The sequence below is a fragment of the Gobius niger genome (genome assembly GCF_951799975.1).
Source record: "Gobius niger genome assembly, chromosome: 10".
NCBI lineage: Eukaryota > Metazoa > Chordata > Actinopteri > Gobiiformes > Gobiidae > Gobius > Gobius niger.
In genome coordinates, this window is record NC_136861.1 from 29,787,617 (window position 1) to 29,807,103 (window position 19,487).

General features: G+C 40.9%; 1 protein-coding gene across 1 annotated transcript in view; it reads left to right on the forward strand.

The window, feature by feature from the left end:
* The window catches only part of mgat5b (alpha-1,6-mannosylglycoprotein 6-beta-N-acetylglucosaminyltransferase B), a 136,791-nt gene that overhangs the window by 51,376 nt on the left and 65,928 nt on the right, over window positions 1-19,487 (forward strand). Inside the window, exon 7 of the mRNA XM_079564046.1 lies at window positions 4,374-4,538. Coding sequence (XP_079420172.1) covers window positions 4,374-4,538 — 165 coding nt within the window. The remainder of the gene's footprint in view (window positions 1-4,373; window positions 4,539-19,487) is intronic.

Sequence of the window (19,487 nt, forward strand, 5' to 3'; positions counted from 1 at the left end):
AGAAAGTTGCTGCGGGGCATCTTAACACATTGTAACGCATTGTATTTAGAATCAAACAAGGCATCCATCAATTCTCCTAAAATAAATCACTCGCTCGGCGTTGATCGATGGCTCCAGGGAGGATGTAAAACTCATTGCTGTGCTGTCTGTCAGTTTGAGTTTCCGAGGCTGTTCTACTCCCGCTCCAGTTGATTTTTAGCCCGACTGTCTCTTTGATGTATGTGCGTCTGCCTGAGCTTTGCCTCTTTCCCTGCGTTTACGGGCAAGTCAGAAGGTTGCAAGACGAGCCAACGCGCCTGTCATGAAAGAGCACTCCTGTCATACTCTGATTGTACTTGTACTTGTTCAATAGAGCAGCAGGAGATGCGTTTGAACATATGAAATGCTAATCTCAGTTTTATCCATTCAGACTTTTGGAGTTGTCTATCTATACTTTTTTACAAAAACAAGGATGACATGAAAGCACACCACTGTTATTACCATAAACATGACAAATACAACATAGAATAAGCATAAACAAGACTACTTTAATAGATCATATTCTTGCAGTGAAAGAAACTTTTCTTTTGAAGGGTCTCCAAAAACACAGAAGCTACTTGACCTTTACTTGAAGGAAGAGGAGCACAACACTGAAGCAAAAGCCGGTTAATGTTGTGGAGCCTACACGTAGAAATCAAAAGGAGAAGCGGCGTTTGATCCGTACGTCCACAGACAGTTAGCGAACCGGCTAGTCCGGGAAACTTTTCAGCCAAAGGTCTTTAATAAAATTCTAGATAGGACATGGCCTTTGTAATACATTGGAACCAATGGGAATTCTGACGGCCATCTTGTGACTGGCCCTACTAACCCAGTGCAATAGGGCTGAACAATATTGAATTAACTTGTGATATGTTAAACACAAATTGTAAGTAAGTTTTTCAGCAAATTGTGTCAAAAGAAGACTTAAAAAAAAGCACATTTTTAAGTTCTGTTCATTGTTTGTCTTTGAGTTTGCTTAAAAAAAAATGTGGGTCTCAGTCAGAGAGGACTTTAATGATGTTGCGATATATATTGTGGCTGTTTGCGATACGGATATTGTATCACCTCATATCCATCCATCCATTTTCTTCCGCTTTATCCGGGGCAGCAGTCTCAGCAGAGACACATAGTTCCACCTACATGTCCTGAGTCTTCCACGAGGCCTTGTCCCAATAGGACATGCCCGGAGGCGACCAGGAGGCATCTGGAACAGATGCCCTAGCCACCTCAGCTGGCTCCGACGTGAAGTAGCAGCGACTCTACTCCGAGCTCCTCACCCGATCTTGAAGGGTGCGCCCAGCACCCTGTGAAGGAAGTTCATTTCGGCCACTTGTACCTAATATATACAATATTTTTTTGCGATATATTGTGCAGCCTTCTAATCAATGTTTTAAGTCTATTTTTAGTTATTATATTACGTCCTATCAGGCAAGAAAATAATGTTTTTGCAGTTTTGGATTTGACAGTGTTCTCCTCTGTCGAACACTTAGTAATTCAGTTCAAATAATATCAAATATATTGCCGCTGTTAACAAGCATCATGTCCCATCTAGAGTCTTATTAATATCTTTATTTTCAGCATTCCTTAGCTTATGTATTTTTTTTGTAGCCATTAGCATTTAGCCATCCAACATCGCAAATTATTAGGTGAGCTCAAAGTCTAGTTAGAAATCACTATTATCACCTTTTAGGATTTTGCTCTAGGTACGAATTAGCGCATAAATGTTAAATCATATTCACTTTCTGCTACAAAACATCATCATATGATGTGTAAATGACGGAAAAGCCACAGAAGTTATGTCACACTTCTTTGACATAGGGACTGGCTTCACTATTCATTTGTATGGGGACAGAACGATCAATACAAACAGGTCCGGGAGCCGTTGGTGAACAAAATGTACACATTTGTAACAGGCTCAGATAGCTAAAGGCGTTTCTGTGATTTCTGTGAAACCTTCATGCGTATTGTTTACATGTAACTGTATATACTAAATAAATTTGGATATGAACTCGCAAAATCAGAGTCTTGGGTTTACATGAAGTTTATACGATAAGGTATGGAAGGCCCAGTATGGTTTACAAGTCAAGCCGGGCAGATTTCTCCTTGGGCATGCACTTTTACTTACTGTTTGCCTGTTTCCTTTTCTCTCCTTCGAGCCACTCGGGGCCCTGATGTGAATTTACTGTAGAGCTCTGGTCTAATTGCCAGTGTCTCTTCGCTCGGGCTAATCCCAAAACATCCCCCGGGCTCTCAGCATCTTGCACGTTGCTTTTGAGAGCAATAATTCACCTGCATTGTAAGAAGGCTGCATATTGATTCTGTGTTTGAATAGGGGCAGGCGCTAACTGCTAGCTATAATTAGCATTTGTCATTTAGTCACACTCACCTGTTTAAAAACACTATAGGACATCGAGCCTCGTATGAAGCCCATCAATATTTGTTGTCATTGTACTTGTTGTCAAATGTTCTAAAGATAATCTGTTCGCAATTACACGGCTTACTGTATATACGTTGCCGAGCTGAGGCGGAAGAAAACCTCTCATGGGAAGCAACATTTTTCACTCTTTTAAACAGTTTCCTGGCAGACTATGAACATATTTATCACACACCAATAAATCGGGTCCATATGGATGTTTATTTTTACAGCAAATTATTCAGTAGAAGCGAAAAACGGCACTAATTGCTAACATGAGCATACGCAGCATGGAGCGAACTTTAGCTTCCTTGTTAGCATTTATACGTGTCTAGACTGTTGGACCACTTTGCTCCTCTCCAAGTCTTTGTATCTTTTTTATGTATAAAAACATTAATAATATAGGATTTGTTTAAAGGGACTATACGGAGTTTAAAAAGTATTTTCCTCCCAATATATGTTCCAGTAATGTCCTAATGTGTAGAATGAGCCCAGACCTGTTCACCACAACTGCCTCTAAAATCCTGCACTGTCACTCAAAAAGGTGTTACTTCGGGTCATGCACAAGCTTAATATAGAAGCTGTAGTTACGTGTAAGACCTGAGGTGGCAGTAGTGAGTGTAAAATGACCAATTTGCCTCTAGTCCCTTTAAAGGGGCTGGAAGCAAGTTCGCCATTTTATGCTCACTACTGCCACCTCAGGCCATATGTGTAACTGCACCTTCTATATTAAGCTCGTGCATGACGGCAATTCGGGCCGAAGTGATACATTTTTGAGTGACCGTGCAGGATTTTAGAGGCAGTTGTGGTGAACAGGTCTGAGCTCATTCTACACATTAGGACATGGCTGGAACTTGTAGGGGGAGGAAAATACTTAATTTTAACATTTTTAAACTCCTTATAGTCCCTTTAAGTAATGGTGTGGTCCTCCGGAAAATGCACACGAACGCTCATTCAATTGGGGAAAATTGGCGGGCCGCACGGTGGCGCAGTGGTTAGCGCTCACACCTCACAGCTAGAAAGTCCCGGGTTCGATTCCCACCTGGACAGGACCTTTCTGTGTGGAGTTTGCATGTTCTCCCCGTGTCTGCGTAGGTTTCCTCCGGGAACTCCGGTTTCCCCTACCACTAAAAACATGTACAATAGATTTCCCTCTGGGGCCAGGACTCCCCTGAAAAAGAGATTCTTAATCTCAGTGGGACTGTCCTGGTTAAATAAAGGTCAATAATAAAAAAAACAACAACTGGGGAACTGGTCAAAATTAGCTTCCCGACTTCCGCACCAGCTTCTTTTTTCATTTATCGTCTATGTGCTTTTAAAATAAACTCTTTTTGACTTTAGTGAGAGCCGTCGTTGTCCTCAGAGTGACATAGCTGTGAGAGAAATGCCTGACATTAATGCTAGCAAAAGGAAAATTCAACAAACCAAAGTTTTGCTTTTGAGATGCTCACGCCAAATTTAAATGGTTAGCTACGTTAAATGCTAATAGGTGGTAAAAAAACCTTTTCATTTCTTGTCATCAAAAACCCAAGTTTCCGACATAATGGGGGACAATGACATCACATCTCAGGACAACAAGCTCCTTAGTTCACATGAAAGCAGCAAAAGTTCATTTTTTACCCCTTCAAACATGACCATGCAGTATATGGGCAATTCTAAATTCACTTATTTTACTAACTCAAAGTGATTCCTGTGAAATGTATCCATAAATGTAGCCCAGCTCGAACAAGGGGAGATCATGCAAGACCGCCAAACCCTCTGCCGCCAACAAACCAAAACCATCTCCTCTCTCTTAAAATTGCACTTTCGCTCTCGCTTATCAAATGCACTGTGCGTTTCCTCCACCCTTTATTCAGTTGTTGTGCGTGTTATTTGTGCAGTACAGCCATGCCCTTTTCCCGCCGCGCTCCGCTCTGATGTCTTTTTCCGCTCTTGCTCGCAGGCTGTGTTCCAGTTTGACGTGGGGCCGCTGCTGGAGCAGGTGGGCACCAGGAAGGAATCTCTAAACTTCATGAAGAAGCGGATCCGTATGCTGGCGGCGCAGTGGGCCTCTGCGGCTCGGAGGCTTCATGACAAGCTGCAGACACGGAGGAGAGAGCAGAAGAGGGCGAGTATACCTAATGCTCAGTTCACTTTGAAAGTATTATAAGCAGCTCATGCTTTTCAAAGAGATGTGCTTGAAACTGTTTTAGGGAATATACCTCCTGTAAACACCAAAATATCCCGTCTCAATGAGGTTTTACTTTGTGTAAAAGCGGATAACCTTGGAGTTCAGATGGCTTCAAACATGCTCTGAAATATGCTTGCACATTTTGTATTAATCTGGTACTTCAGATTTAATCTTCTCTCAAATGTTTATGCTCCAGGGTGTGAGAGGGAATTATGCTTTTTGCAGGTATTTGATCATATCAAACACATATTTAGCAATATCTTATATATATCAGCTCCTGCACAGCTGTATCTTTAAAGATATATTTTTTTACTTGGCTGTAGTGAAGCTATGGTGAGTGTTTTTACTCCATAATGAACAGATAAAGTTTAGCTCATGAGGAGCTTTGAAAAACAGCCACTAGAGAAGATTCAAAAATGAATCAAAGATGTGCCAGCAGCTCAAAACACAACTCCAGGTACGTTATTGGCCGAAAAAGTTGACCTTTCGAGCGCTCACACCAAAGACACATGTTAGTTTGTTCATTTTTTCCCTGGTATTTTCCAACAATTAAAAAAATCTGTAATATGCTTTAATCCGGTGCAGTATTACGCGTTCTGCTATTAAAATAATGTATGTGTCTAGAAAGTACCCCTAGGTTTAAAGATATAATGAGAATGCATTTATACAACAGGCCAGCAAGATTAATATTTGTGAAAGAAATGAACCAGGTTTATGATGACGATAAGGGCTGGGTACCGTTAAATGGTACCTACTTGGTACCGACCGAACAGCTCCGGTAAACTCCAGGAAACTAAAGCTCTTAGACAAAGAGAAATGCAGTGACAACACGGTAGTGACTGTAAGAAACATGGGTTTTACCTTTAGCGAAAGCCCTGCAGAGCCTGAAGTTACGCGATGTTATTAAATGACTGCACCGGAGCCATTTGGGATCGAAGATTGTTTGTGGATAAAGTGAGCGCTCCCTCTAGACATTTTTGGAACAGTTTTGGTAAATTATTAGTGACAGAGTGAGCGCTCTCTCTATGTAACAGATCTCTGACGTGTGGAGCCCTTTCACTTTGTCGAACAGCGCAATGTGTTTAGAAAAGAATATGGTGTCCTGATGTAGATCTGGTCTGTACCTTCAGCTCAGAAGGTAATAATGTCCGTCTCTCTTTTTATCACTGCTTTAGTTGGAATTCTGCTCAAAAAATGAAGTTACAGGTGACGCTGCTGCGGCCTGTGTTTTTTCTCTTGTGCCGTTTTTGGACTTTCTCCTGAATGATATTTTTTATACACATTATTTCAGTTCAATTAAAACACCATTAAGGCACCGGTACCGAAAAGCAGATATCGTTAAAGTAGTGGTATCGGGAAAAAAAACGAATGGTACCCAGCCCTAATGAGGATGTAGAGTTATAGCATGGTAAAAAGCCTAAAAGGGTCCACTTTGCTTGATATAGGCCTTTTAGTTAGTTCGATTTTTTTTCTAAAGCCATTCAACACCTTGCTATTATATGTCCTTCTTACACACTCAGGAAGTCCAAGTATAAAACGCGTCCTAAGTCTCTGCTTTTCAAAGTGTTACTTTTTGAAGCAGACTGTCAAAATGTGCCAGTGAAGGCACTCGGCGCCTCCAAAAGAATGTTTAATCTCTGTTTGTGTGATACGCGTCCATCTGCTCTGACCGAAAGTGCAGGATGTTTTGTATCAAACATTGCTTTGACGGTTCTTTAATGTTTCCAACTTCCCGTAACTGCTGTGACATTTAGTTGGACTAACATTTACGCTGTTTTTTCCATCTCAGCGAGACGCAGTTTGTTTCCGACGTAAGAGGATAATGATAGGGGGAACTCTCACAAGGCATTGATTATCTTTGGTGTACTTCGGCGGATGACATTTAAAGGGACATTTTCGCAAAGTGCCCAGCAGCTGCCTCTGTCTCGTACAGACCTTTCGGTGCATTCCCTTTGTTCCTCTGTTGCGATCCGCTTGGTTTTTCAGGGGCCATATTTTTGGTTTTGATGCCTTGTTTAGTCATGAAAAACTTGTGTGGATTGTGCTTTTACTTCATTCACATAGCATTTTTATTCACACAAGCTCAAAACACTGGGATATCGGAGCCGATTCTAGATGACTAAATAACTTAAACTGAGCCAATACCTGTTTTGTTGGGATTGGGTTTAGCTATCTCATGGTTCAGTGCATCACGGTGCAAGTAAAATATAAAAAAAGTAAAGAAGTTGGTTTTGAAATACACACCTCCATGGATCCTAAAGGGGCCGACCAGCTCTCTCACCATGATTCTGGCCCAAAACATGACTCCGCCACCTCCTTGTTAACGTCACAGCCTTGTTAGGACATGATGGTCATTCACCAACTATCCACTACTCCATCCATCTGATCTTCAAGGGTTACACGGCCTCATCAGTGAACAAGACTGTTTGAAAATGAGTCTTCGTGTATTTCTGAGCCACTGCAGCCGTTTCTGTTCTTGAGCTTCAATGAACAGTTTAGGGGAGGCCCGGATAGAAGGTTTATGCAGAACTGCAGCCTCCGGAGGGTCCTACACCTTGATGTTCGGGAGACTCCAGAGGCACCAGCAGCTTCAAATACCTGTTTGCTGCTTTGTAGCAGCTGTTCTATTCATCTGATTTGTGTGGCTGAAAGCGTCCTTATTGTGCCTTTATCTGCACAAACCCGTGTGTGTCTGAATCAGCCACAAATCTCTTATCAGTATGATGATTACGCTTAATCTTTCATGAAATATCGAATGTTTTCATACCTAGGCCAAGGCATTCAACTATTTCACGCTTTTCATCAGCAGAAAGACCCTTTTTCTTTACCATATTGCTTGAAAATGATGATCTGCTCAATAATGTGGAACCTCCTTTTTCAGTAGCTTTTGCCTTAACTGGGCTGAACCTGAAAACTAATCATCACAGGTCTCTGAGATTCATGTCAGTGATTCAAAGAGCCCTGAGATACAATAACATCCATGAGATTCATTGAATTTTTTTTTTTAACCTTTTTGACATTGAAATTTGGAACGCGGTGTAGTGTCTACAGCCTTTAGTTTTGTGGCAAGTGATGATGATACACATGCACTCTGTTTGGATGCAAACACACACGCATGGCACGCGCCACGGAGCTTGAATAATAAGAAATATAGACTAAAACTTGCACCGCCACTTTCTGTTCTGGCTTTCACCTACTGAATCTCAGTGAATATGGACATGCGGCATATTATTTTGAGAATTCAACATTTGTAACTTGTGCAAACTCATTTTTAATTGCTACATCAATCAAAATCCCAAGCTAGCTTGCATTTTATACAGAAATTCCCTGTGGAAGGTCATTGGAAGCAAAATGTACATAAACAAGAATTTGTGCGACCAGTTTCAATTATTCTAAAGGTTAGGGCACCATCTTTAGCAGACAGATAGTGTGTACAATGGAGGAACAGTTTGTTCTACTTGGTTGAAAATAGACTCTAGGACTAATACGCGCAGAAGTGTTTTCACGGGTCTCAGTAATTTTCCAGTCTCACATGCTAATGTCAACTAATCAAAGCTGATGATTATTTCATGTAATAAAATTAAATAGCCACTGCTGGAGTGGCCAAGTGTCTGTATTTTTCAGTTTATGAAAAGCAGTTAAAGAAACTGATCTAACAGTTTCACAGTTACCGTGGAGATCCGCCATCTTTGCAGCTGTTAGCATCCATTTCCATTGACTAACATTAGATAACAACAGTGTAAAAAGTGGACAAAATAGCTGTGGAACAACTCTTGGACACACTTGGACACACTGTGGGGTCCAAGTGTTTTAATGTGAACAATATGCGATATGACATCACATTCCCGAACTCTATTAGTCACGCACAAGTTATAAGGATCAGATCACTTTATGTGAGTTATGATATTACTTCAACCTAAAGCCTGTCATATACACAAGGATATTGAGTGTAGAAAAGTCCAGTAATCCTTGTGTAATGTTTTTCCATTAGTTTATTAATAGATATAATTGATCTGTATAATTTTGTTTGCCAGAAAAGATAAGTCTCTTGGTATCGGTTTATATCAGATACTCAAACCCCCAGTGTTGGTAGTGAAAGCCAAAAAACCTGGATCGGTGCATCCCTAGCTGGTGGCTTACTGATGGCTACGAATTATATGTAAAGACCTCGTAAAGTCTCCGTTAGCCTCGGTCCAAATGTATACCAACATTTTGTCACATTTCAAACCTCCAAATCCTTCACAGTGTTTATGTTTCTTGTTGCACAACTTTCATCGGGCACAGCGGAGTGAGCAGCTCCCCGTCTGATAACAGCAAATTAGGGTTACGTGTTTGCGACGAGATGCTTTGTAATTAGCAAAAGCACAGTGTTTTGATTTGTTCTTTTTAGTTTTTTAACTTTTACACTTGTACTGTAAGAGAGCAAAGCACGTTTCTCTCTACTGATTGACAAAGCATTTCACTCAATAAAGAGAAGAAATTAGGAGCAAGTGTTAATTGGTGGAAAATGCCATAAAAACATGACCTCACTTCTATGGAGACGTTGCTGCTTTGCTTTATCTACAGTTAGTAGCATTATTTTTGATAACTCACTGATAAAGTTGATCATAAGGAGCGTGTTCATGTTGTGAGGTCACCAACTGTTCATTTGCTCTTGTGACTTAGCAGCTTCTAATCTGAAACGTTCCCCCAGCGTGGCTTAAAGTGTGAGCCTGAAGAATGCATCACATAAAACCTTTGAATCTTGCATGCCTCCTCTAAACATAATGTGTCAGCTCAGTGCTCCAAACCAGCTCCATTTCCTCGCAGCTCCGCTCTTGATGCTTTGAACATCTCCATAGTTACTCTTACTTAGAGTCTGTGGGGTGCCAAGCGTTCTCATATCGCCTTGTGCTGCTCAAACTTCTTTTCTTTTTTTTTTTTGGCTCAAACGCCGGAGCAAAAATAACCTAGTTTTCTATTGCACCGCCATCCCTCACTCCATCGTGGATTCACTCTCACTGTCTTATCCTTAAGTGGCCCTTTTGTATTATACACTCTTTGATGCTGGAGTAGATGTGAGACTGCCATTGTAGATGTCACACAAAGTACTTTTATTTTTTCGTTTCTCAGAAATACCATTGAAGTTCTGGAAAGGCTAAAAGCTCTCATAGTAAGAGCGCATTAGACTTTCACACATTCTGTAAAAGGAGCTGAATTAGCTGTCTCGGCGGCCTCTATTTCAGTACAGCCTTTTTTAGTGCTGAGATGTAGACACAGTAAGGGCTGTGTAGCATGTCATTTAAAAAAAACGATCTGCTCCTTCATCATCTCCCTGAATGTGCCTTAATGTTGAACATCAACACTGGAATCAGAATGAGCAACAGCAGGGTTTGGTTTAAAGTCTCGCCAAGTCTATATATCACAACTGCAAACTGTAGAGGCCCTCACAGCGCTCAGGTTACTTCTCCTCATGAGGCTGATGTCTGTTCGGCATCGATTCTTATTTTATTTTTAAATCCACACAAAACACGTCCAGCTTTTTCGCCTCCTTTTAAAGCAGCTCAGGACGACCCGTCTCTGCGCCGCTGAACCGTGTTGAGCTGCCAGCAGAGATCACATGACAATCCGGACACACACGTGTTTCTCATGCTCACAGTGTGTGGTGTGAGTGTTTGCTGATCTGGAGTCAGTTTTTTGGTTACACTTTAGATTACAGCCCGCGAGTTCCATGTGTAGGTACAGGGAACAAGAATCAGTTACTACACATGTAAGTACAGGTAATTACACATTAAAGTGCAAGGTTAAATGAAGTCTCAGAAAGTGAAATGACCACATAACTCAAGCGCAAATACACTGCACCTAATGTGTAGCTACACTTGAACGCGGGCTGTCGTCTGAAGTGAGACGCTATGTACACAATTGTTACACCTTGTACGCCTTTTGACACCTTGTATGTCCTTGTTGCATTTTGTATGTCTTTGTTACAGCTTCACACTAAAAAAATGCTCGGTTAAAAATAACAATACTTGGGTTGTTTTTAACCCAGCTGCTGGGTAACTATTGGACCAATACAACGTTGTGTTATTTTGACCCAATGAGTTGGGTCATTATTTTTAACTTGGGCTGCACGTTTTCAAGTTTTTCATTAACCGTTAACTGAGGCTCTTAGAGGTTAATCCTCTGTTAACCAGTAGTGTGCGCACTAACCAACCATTATGACCATAATAAAGTATAGCTAAAGTGATTATGTAAGAAACAACAGAAGAGATAAGACACTGAGAAAATGTTTAATTAAGAGTTTGCATTAGCGTAAATAGGATGTCATAACCGATTATTATTTTATCTAAATATAGCCCTCATTAATTCAGTCAATACTTGTCCTATCAACTTGAATTAAAAACTCGGACAGAGAGTGAAGTGTCCTCTGGCAGGATAAGTTGACTACACACCTCTGTGTTGAATCGTTTTTTCACTACAGCTTGTCAAAAAGACTGTAAAACTTTCTCTTCTATGACAGCTGCTAACAAGGAGTTCATGAAACGAAGCCAGGACCAAATTAATTAAATGTTTCTGCGTGATCAGTCTCAGTTGGACAAATACTCAAAATACCTTTGTGAGTAGCTTCTGTGGAGGAGCAGTAATGGCCGCCGCTGACAGTTGAGCTCAGTCCATTTGACCCAACCTGCTGGGTCGTTTATGAGGATTTGACCCAACATGCTGGGTAGAAATGCTGTGGAAAATCTCTGTGATTTACTATTTACTGAAATGACAACATTGACCCAGCCTATATTGACCAGGCTGTTGGGTGGATAAAACTACCCAAATATGAAAATACCCCAACCTAATGACCCAACAGCCATAACCCAGCAGTTGGGTTGTTGAAATAACCCAGCATTTCTTTGTGTCTTGTACGTCTTTGTTGCACATACACCTACATGTTGTACACCTTTATTACTCTTTGTACACCTTTGTTAAATCTTACACTTTACTGTGTAATTACCTGTTCTGACATGTGTATTTACTTTCTTGTTACCTGTACCTACAGTTGGAAATTGTGGGCTGTAATCTTCAGCACTACCAGGTTTTTCCCCAAAGAGACAGATTAAGCAGCGCAGCACTTAGTACGTATTCACCAGTGTGGCTTCAGTTGTTTGACACTTGTGTAGTTTGGTTTCTCTCGCGATTCTCACTCGTTATGTGTGAACCCACAGTCCTTCTACTCACCTTATTCAACCCCAGCCACTTTTAAAGTGCAGTCCTGTGAGTGGGGATTTCTATTGTTGCCGATCACTGAGAGTGACCAAAATAAAATTAATAGAATTAACGGAAACTCGCGAACAAAGCTCACAGTCGATATGTTTGCGTCGCCTCTGGCTGATCACAGAGCGGGAAGGCGGCATGAAAAAGTGACCTCAGATTATTATTACCAACATAGTGGAATGTCTGAAATATTGCATTTAACGTCACTGTCATACATTAAAGCCAATGTCCGCTTAAGTTAGACCTGCAGTCTGAGCATGAACACAAGACAGGACCGCCCACGGCGAGAGCCAGAATAAGATGAATAATCGAGCTAAATTCAGACTGAAAATCTTCAGCTTTGGTCGTCATTCATCAGTTGGGTAGACTGATTTGAGTTCTCATCCAAAAGGTTTATTCAGTTCTAAACACACCAGTCTACGCCAGGATTTAATCAAAACATTTTTCTCACCAAGGTTTTATTCAAGATTCTTTAACTGGGAATATTTCCATTAGCAAGTGGGTTATCGTTATTGGTCATGAAATTGTCAAATCCAGCCAGACGAAAAGATAGGTTTTACTATTTCTTTTTATCATTTTCACCAGTGCGCCTTAAAAGACGAGCTACTGTTTAATATTCTGTTGAATGAGATTTTATTTCTACCTTTGCCAGTAACTGCAGTGACGGTAAGCAGGGAAACAAATGTGTTAAATCGATTCCCGAGTGTTTTCTACAATTCATGAATCACAAATGCGCTCGCTGCTGTGGTGCTGAATCAACAGAGGAGCTGTCCCTGGTCCTGAACACTGCGCTCCCATTTGATATACGCCAAAGAATAGGCACTTTATACACGACGTGCGGCGCAAGTCTGCTGTGTTTGAAAGGTCATGAGCTGTGCTGTATTCAGGCTCGTTAAAACACATTTGGATTTTGGCTTTTTCGACATTAAATTTCTCTAAACCGTGTCAATGTGCGACGACAGCAAATTTTGACAAAATAAGAAAAAGAAGATAAGTTGTGAGTAGTGTGGCTGTGGTGAAACTATGGTGAGGGTTGTTACTTAAAGGTGCATTATGCAACTTTCTAGGTGTAAAAGAACGTTTTTTGTGCGTATTTGTCCTTGTAGTGATCCAGCGGCTGTATGAGTGGTCAGCATGGCGCCTTTACTTTCCATCACAGCGATCTCTTGGACGCTCAAGCATCAATTGTTTGGAAGGTTCTCACTGCTGACGGACCCTCTTACCTGAAAACCTGCAAAACAATTGATCCTTGAGCGTTGTAGAGGCCACTGTGATTGAAAGTAAAGGCTCCATGCTGACCACTCATACAGCCCCCGGGTCATTACAAGGTCAAATATGTACAAATATCAACTTTATTTTTTATAAAGTTGCATACTGCACCTTGAACTAGGGATGCATCAATACCGATACCAGTATCGGGTATCCGGCCGATACCACATGCTTGTACTCATACTCGTACTCATTCATGAGGTCCCGATACCAGAAACTGATACCACTTGACGTGTGGCCAGTGCACCTACGAGGCGCAGCTCTCAGCTGAGGAGAGAAAATAGCAACAAACTGGAGAATTCTTTAGTGGAAATACAATAATCCACATAGAGCTGACTTTATTACAGACTGCGCTCTCTAAATCAGAGTCTGTGCTGGATTTAACCAGAGCTTAATGTTGTCAGTGCTGCAGCGTCTGCAGTGTTTACAACATACAGGCTAACGATGCTAACTCGCGGCTAACAGTTTTGGCCATTCTGACGCCGTTTTATGCCCAGGGGTTTATTCATCTGAAAAACTAACCCAGCGACTAAAAAGTCCTCAGAAAATCCAAATTAAAGACATACAGCATGTTTATATTGAGCCAAAATGAGCTGCAGCAGAACAATGAAAACGCTGTAGCTACTCGCTAAGTTGCTACAAACACACGAGAAAATCTACACGGAGCTGAAGTAAAGACGCGCAAAGAGACCATTTAAGTAACATCTCAATACTATTGTTAAATAAAAATATATAAATGAATAAAGCACAGGCATTGGGAGCTTTTGGATATGGGCTGTTCTCTCTATGATGGACAGTGCAATAAAAATAAGAAATTATATAGAATGAAAATAAAAATAAACAAATAAATGGCATCAGCACAATTCTAATAACTGCTCTTAAATGTGTCGCCTACTTTACTTAAGGAAATGTAAATGAGTAAATTTACTAATTACAAACCAATTTGCTGTGAAAAAAGTAAGAATGTTGAAGAAAATGCCTTGTACTCGTATCAGTATTTGGTATCGCAGAGTACTTAAATCCAAGTACTCGTACTCGTATCGGTTTTAGAAAAAGTGGTATCGGTGCATCCCTACCTTGAACAATGAAAGGATTAAGCCTAGCAAGAGATTGAGATGTGAGGAAAGCATTTCCTGGATTCGTAGGACCTCAAGAGGAGCCTTTTGGGTGGAGCTATTGCTAAAAATAGCCACCGGTGAAGATCCAATGTTTACTCAAAGATGCGTGAATGGGTCAAAACACTCAAGCCGGTTGTTTAATTGCACAAGCAGACAGTCATGGTAATTGTCAGGAAACCTATGACATGACTTCACTGTGATATCATTCATAGACAGAATCGTTTTACTTTAAAAAACTTTATACATTTTAGTTCTGTGAAGTAGTTTTTTAAATGGTTGAACAGTCATGTGTCGCTGCTGTTTCCTGCTCTGCTTTTTCGGCGTCAGGGCTCACTCAGACCCTCCACCAGAGCCTCGGTCAGTGGGGACTTTGTTCTCCCAAAGCTAGCCTAATTCTTTTGGACAGTCCAGCTTCTCCTTTAATGGATCCAGACTGTGGAACTGTCTGCCCACTGACTTAAAACTGCAGCCTGACATGAACAGCTTTAACAAAGGTCTGAAACAGTGGCTGAAGTCAAATCAAGCTGCACACATGGTGACACTGTATGAAATGTGTGACGTGGTGATGAAACGTGGTGATGTGTATTGTTTACCTTTTTAAATATTGTTTTTTAAATGTGGCTAAAAGCCTCCTATGGACAAGTGTTGCTGAAATCATTGATGTGAAAGGAAGAGTCCAGACCCATAGTTGTGATAGAGAGAATTTACTGTGGTGAAAAGAGCATTTCACCCCGAACAAAGGAATACACGGATACATATAGGTTTATGTAAATAACATGTAAATAATATTACAATTAGAGGGTGTGCATTATTAGTGCTCTTCACGTGTTCTTCCAAGAGCATATGGACCGTCCAAATACGGAGAATTGGATGAGAGAGTTCATGAAGATGGCCATACTACTGTATATGTGTCTATAGCACTGCTCATGTACAGCAACATGGTACAGCATCCCAAACATCCTGTCCAAAGCTATTGTTACCTCGATGTCAAATAAATCATTTTTTCTATGAGAGCCGATTGTACTACGATAAAAAGCGGTAAAATGTTGACTTGCAGTGGTACTTGGTGTGATACATGGGTTTCCACGGGACATTAAAAAGCATTCAAAGCAACAAAATAAAGGCCTTCAATATAAGTAAGTAAGTGCTTTATTGTCATTGTACAAGCGTACAACGAAATAGTATTCAGGTGTTAGTCCTGAGCTGCCAATGTGACCTTGGAGGTCGGGGAAACTGTAGCACTCAGAAGAAACCTGGCTGGCTGCCCTCAGTCTCCTCTGATCCTCTGAAACGGTGCAGCGCCTCCTGGGTTTCTACCTGTTTCAGAGCGTGGTGTCCTGCACTGGTCAGCTCCACCTCCTCCAACAGTCTTTCACCATCTCCTCGTTTGTCCCTTTTTTGTTTCCTGCAGCTCCTCTTGTGACGCCTCCACTGTGCTGCAGGTGTGGGGGCTCTTGGTGCCTCTTCAGTGTCTCAGAGGAAGAAACGTGTACGTCTCAAATGGGTTTAGCTGACAGTTAGCATTTTGTTTACCTTCAAGAAGCTGCTTTCTTCAGGACCATTTTGGACTCTCAAAGTAAACAATCCACCAAACCTCCACAAAAACACAGCAAAGACGAACAAAAGTATCCAGAAAAACAATGTGGAAACAGAAACCACATATGCAGTTTGTAGAAAAAGGTAAAACAAAATCAGCTGTACCAAGGGAGAGGGAGGTTGCTTCCTCTTTTCACATCGCCATGACAACGATATCATTAAAACGTATTCAGTTGGATTCAAACTGGCATTATATCCACATGTATTGGACAATGATGACATTGCTCAAACGTTTTTTTTACTGTACAAGTTCATTGTAATGACCAAAATGATAGTTTAAAACATATTGGCTGAAATTGACCACATTTGATTTCTAGAAAGTTGTCAGTTTTGTCCAATTCTCTTTCCTCCGATTGAGTGAAATGTTTGCAAATCTTAAGTAATGAAATATGTGCTGATTTGTGACATCAATATATAGTATTTGGGCATTAAACAGCATTACATTTGACTTGCTTCTGCCTATGTAAACCCTGGATACGCTTGAGAACCACGCTACACTGTACAATAATCTCTCTGGAGAAGCCGTTATAACAGCCTTTTTTCCCCATGGTGCCTGCGGTTCTTTCCACAGTGTCACAGATGGATAGATGGATAGATGGATAGATAGTTCCTTTTGCTTACATAGTTTTTTCGCAGTGCAGAGCTTACAAACTTTCCATCCCACCAGAGACGCAAGGCAGAACTTTTCAGTTCAGGTTATTGCATTCATTAAGATTGTTATGTTGATTAAATATCGATCAATCTTGCTGCCTTAACAACCGGTACGAATAATCCAGAGTTCATTTCCAAAATTCACGGAACGCCCGCGCTTATCTTCAGCTATTTGCAGGAAATATTTGGTATTCGAGGCAATTTCAACTCGTTAAAAATGTTCAGAAAAGTGAAGCAGCCTAAACGTCCACGGGCCCAGTTTGAAAAATGCGCAGGCTATCGAGTGATATAAATATTGAAATTTTGCATCTGCTCGCTTTGAAATGGGGTGAGGGATAGTTTGACAAGCACAAAGTATGTTTTCCCTCGAGCGACTTTGTTAAGAAGTTAGTCTGAAATCAAAGCGATGCCTGGCAGGGGAGCGCGGCTGTAACGGGAGAGAGACCTGTCTTTGAAGTTTAGGTTTTTTTTTTAAGCCAGAAGTGATTGAGAGCGAAAATAAACGCAACCATCTGTTAAAAAAATATATATAAAAGTTAATTTCATTAGACGTTTAACAGGGTAGAAAATCATTTAGCCCACAGCGGTTAAAAGTGCCGGTGTGCTGCATATCAAACATTTCTCAAGCGGTTTCGAGATGCGTTCCTGTTTTGTGTTCGCGCTTCTTCTTGTTTTTTTTTTTACTTGGAACCAGATCAGTGCTGTGTTGCTTTCAATGTTTTAAAGTTCTGTTTCAAGTCTGGGAAAACATCTAAATGTATTCATCAACGTGTCTGAAGATTCTTTTTTTTTCAAAAGTTGGTCCCGAAAAAGCCTCCTAAACTAGTTTTCCAGAGTCCCTTTTCAGAATGTAAGGAGTAGGAAACGCTTGACATAGTTCAACTCGCTCCCTAGTGCTGTTCAAAGGGTTTTGTTTCAGGAGGGACATATTTTTGAGCTGTTAACCATGTTACAACGTTGTTCCCTCAAAAACATACCCGGAGCATAATGTCAACTTCATTAACGCAGTATTGAGTAATCCTTTAAAGCAGTACTAAGTAACGTGTTTATGTTTACCTTAATAAATCCTTTCCGTAGTCCCTGTGGGGGTATTACAAGTGTTTATGGGATGTCTCTGGTCTCTGGTGTCTCTGGACAGAAAACCATGTTTGCAACTTGACTGCCACCGGACCAATACACACTAATGGAATCACGAAGAAGCTAACATGCTAACGGGCAAAGCTAACTGCGGGCTAACGTCACTTTAAACAGTATTTACAGCCAAGTTTGAGTGAAAAAAAAATATTTCCATTGTATAATTGGATGCACAGTAACCCTCTCTCCCTTCGCCTTTCCTGTCAGCGTCGCATTTACTCTCCAAGACAATTAATAAGTTAAAAAATCGTAACTTGCTACGACACCTGCAGTTGCGCTTATGGCCTCTAGGGGGAAGAGTTACTTAGTGCTGCTTTAAAACATTGGTTGTTTCTTCTTCTACTGCTGTAGGATGCATGTGTTGTTTTGGTAGACAAAACTGTTTAGTTTTAGTCACATTTTAGTCATGGGACAAAATATCGGATCGGACTTGGATTGCAATACTTTGTGCCGCAATACGAAGTATCGATACTTTATCAAGTATCGCAATACTTTCAATACTTGCGTTTGGAGGCATTTTTATCGCACATTTCTTTGTTTTCCAGAAACAGTTACACAGCACTTTGTTACTTTTTCTCAACCTTAACACTTTAGTAAATATCAAATGGCATTTGGTTTGCAACTATAGACACATGACTTTTTACACATTTTAAGGTAAAAATATCACTTATCATAATTACTGCTATATCGCAATATGCATCAGATCGGCCCCTGAGTATTGCAATACGTATCGGATCGTGACAAAAGTGGATTGTCCCAGCCAAATGTCTAAATGTGATAGTTTTAGTCATGTTTTAGTCCGTCAATTTCATTATAAAAAGTTATTAAGCATTAGTATTTATAGACAGAATCTTTTGACAAACAGAGTACGCCACAATAGGCACTGGCAGAAGTTTCCCCAAAAGCGCCCGCTCTCCTCGTCCTCTGATCATCGCTTCAAGAATTTTTATCAACCGCTCCATCTGCACATTCGTTCATCAACATACTTTCTGCGTTCATACACTGCGGTATTTAAAGTTGTCCTGACAAAAGATAACTGTCAGACGCTCCATGGAGGAGGTATTGGCGCTGATCGATAGTAGCGGTGCCCGGGGAGAGAGGGGCGCAGCCTGCAGCATGAGAGTCCACGTCAGCCGCTCTGTGTCACATGTGTGTTCTCCAGCTCCGTGTTTTAGTCCCCAAAGAGCTATTTTTAACTCATCGTTACGTTGTCCATGTGCACTTCTGGATAATATTGCATCACAGGGAAAACACAAAACTCTCCTCTGCATTTTTTAAAGGAACAGGCCACCGTTTTTCCATACTGAGATATGTTCTTACCTGAGCTTAGACGAGTTTGTATGTACCTGTCTGGTCATTGTGTGTGCCCGCGGAAGAGCTTGGTTGCTGCCATAGGAATATACTGGGAGAGGCCAAATGCTAACAACATCTTTAGTCGTTTTGCGTGACTGAGCGCACGCACAAAGACCAGACAGGTCCTTGTCAAATCAACTCGCCTTAACAGGAAAGAACATATCTCAGTGTGGAAAAACGGGGGCCTATTCCTTTATTGTTCAATTATGCATGTAGTGTTTTTTAGCTAATTTCCTGTTGGTCAGTGTAGGGTAGAAAAAAAATAAGTAAGAAGAAGAAAGCTTAAAGAAACCTCCATCTGTGTGTGTTAAACTGATGTTATGCTTTGCCTTTGAGGCTAAAACACTCTCCTCCAGTGAAGTAGCTGCATCCTGTGTAAGTGATTATCCAGCTAGTTTTCTGCCATGTACTGTTTCAATCTTTCTTTAAGTCAGCGAGACATGGGTAACACTGACAGGAGACAGTCGTAAAACCTTAGGAAATTAGCATCATGAGTCCATTGGTTTGAAAAGTGTGTTCATCA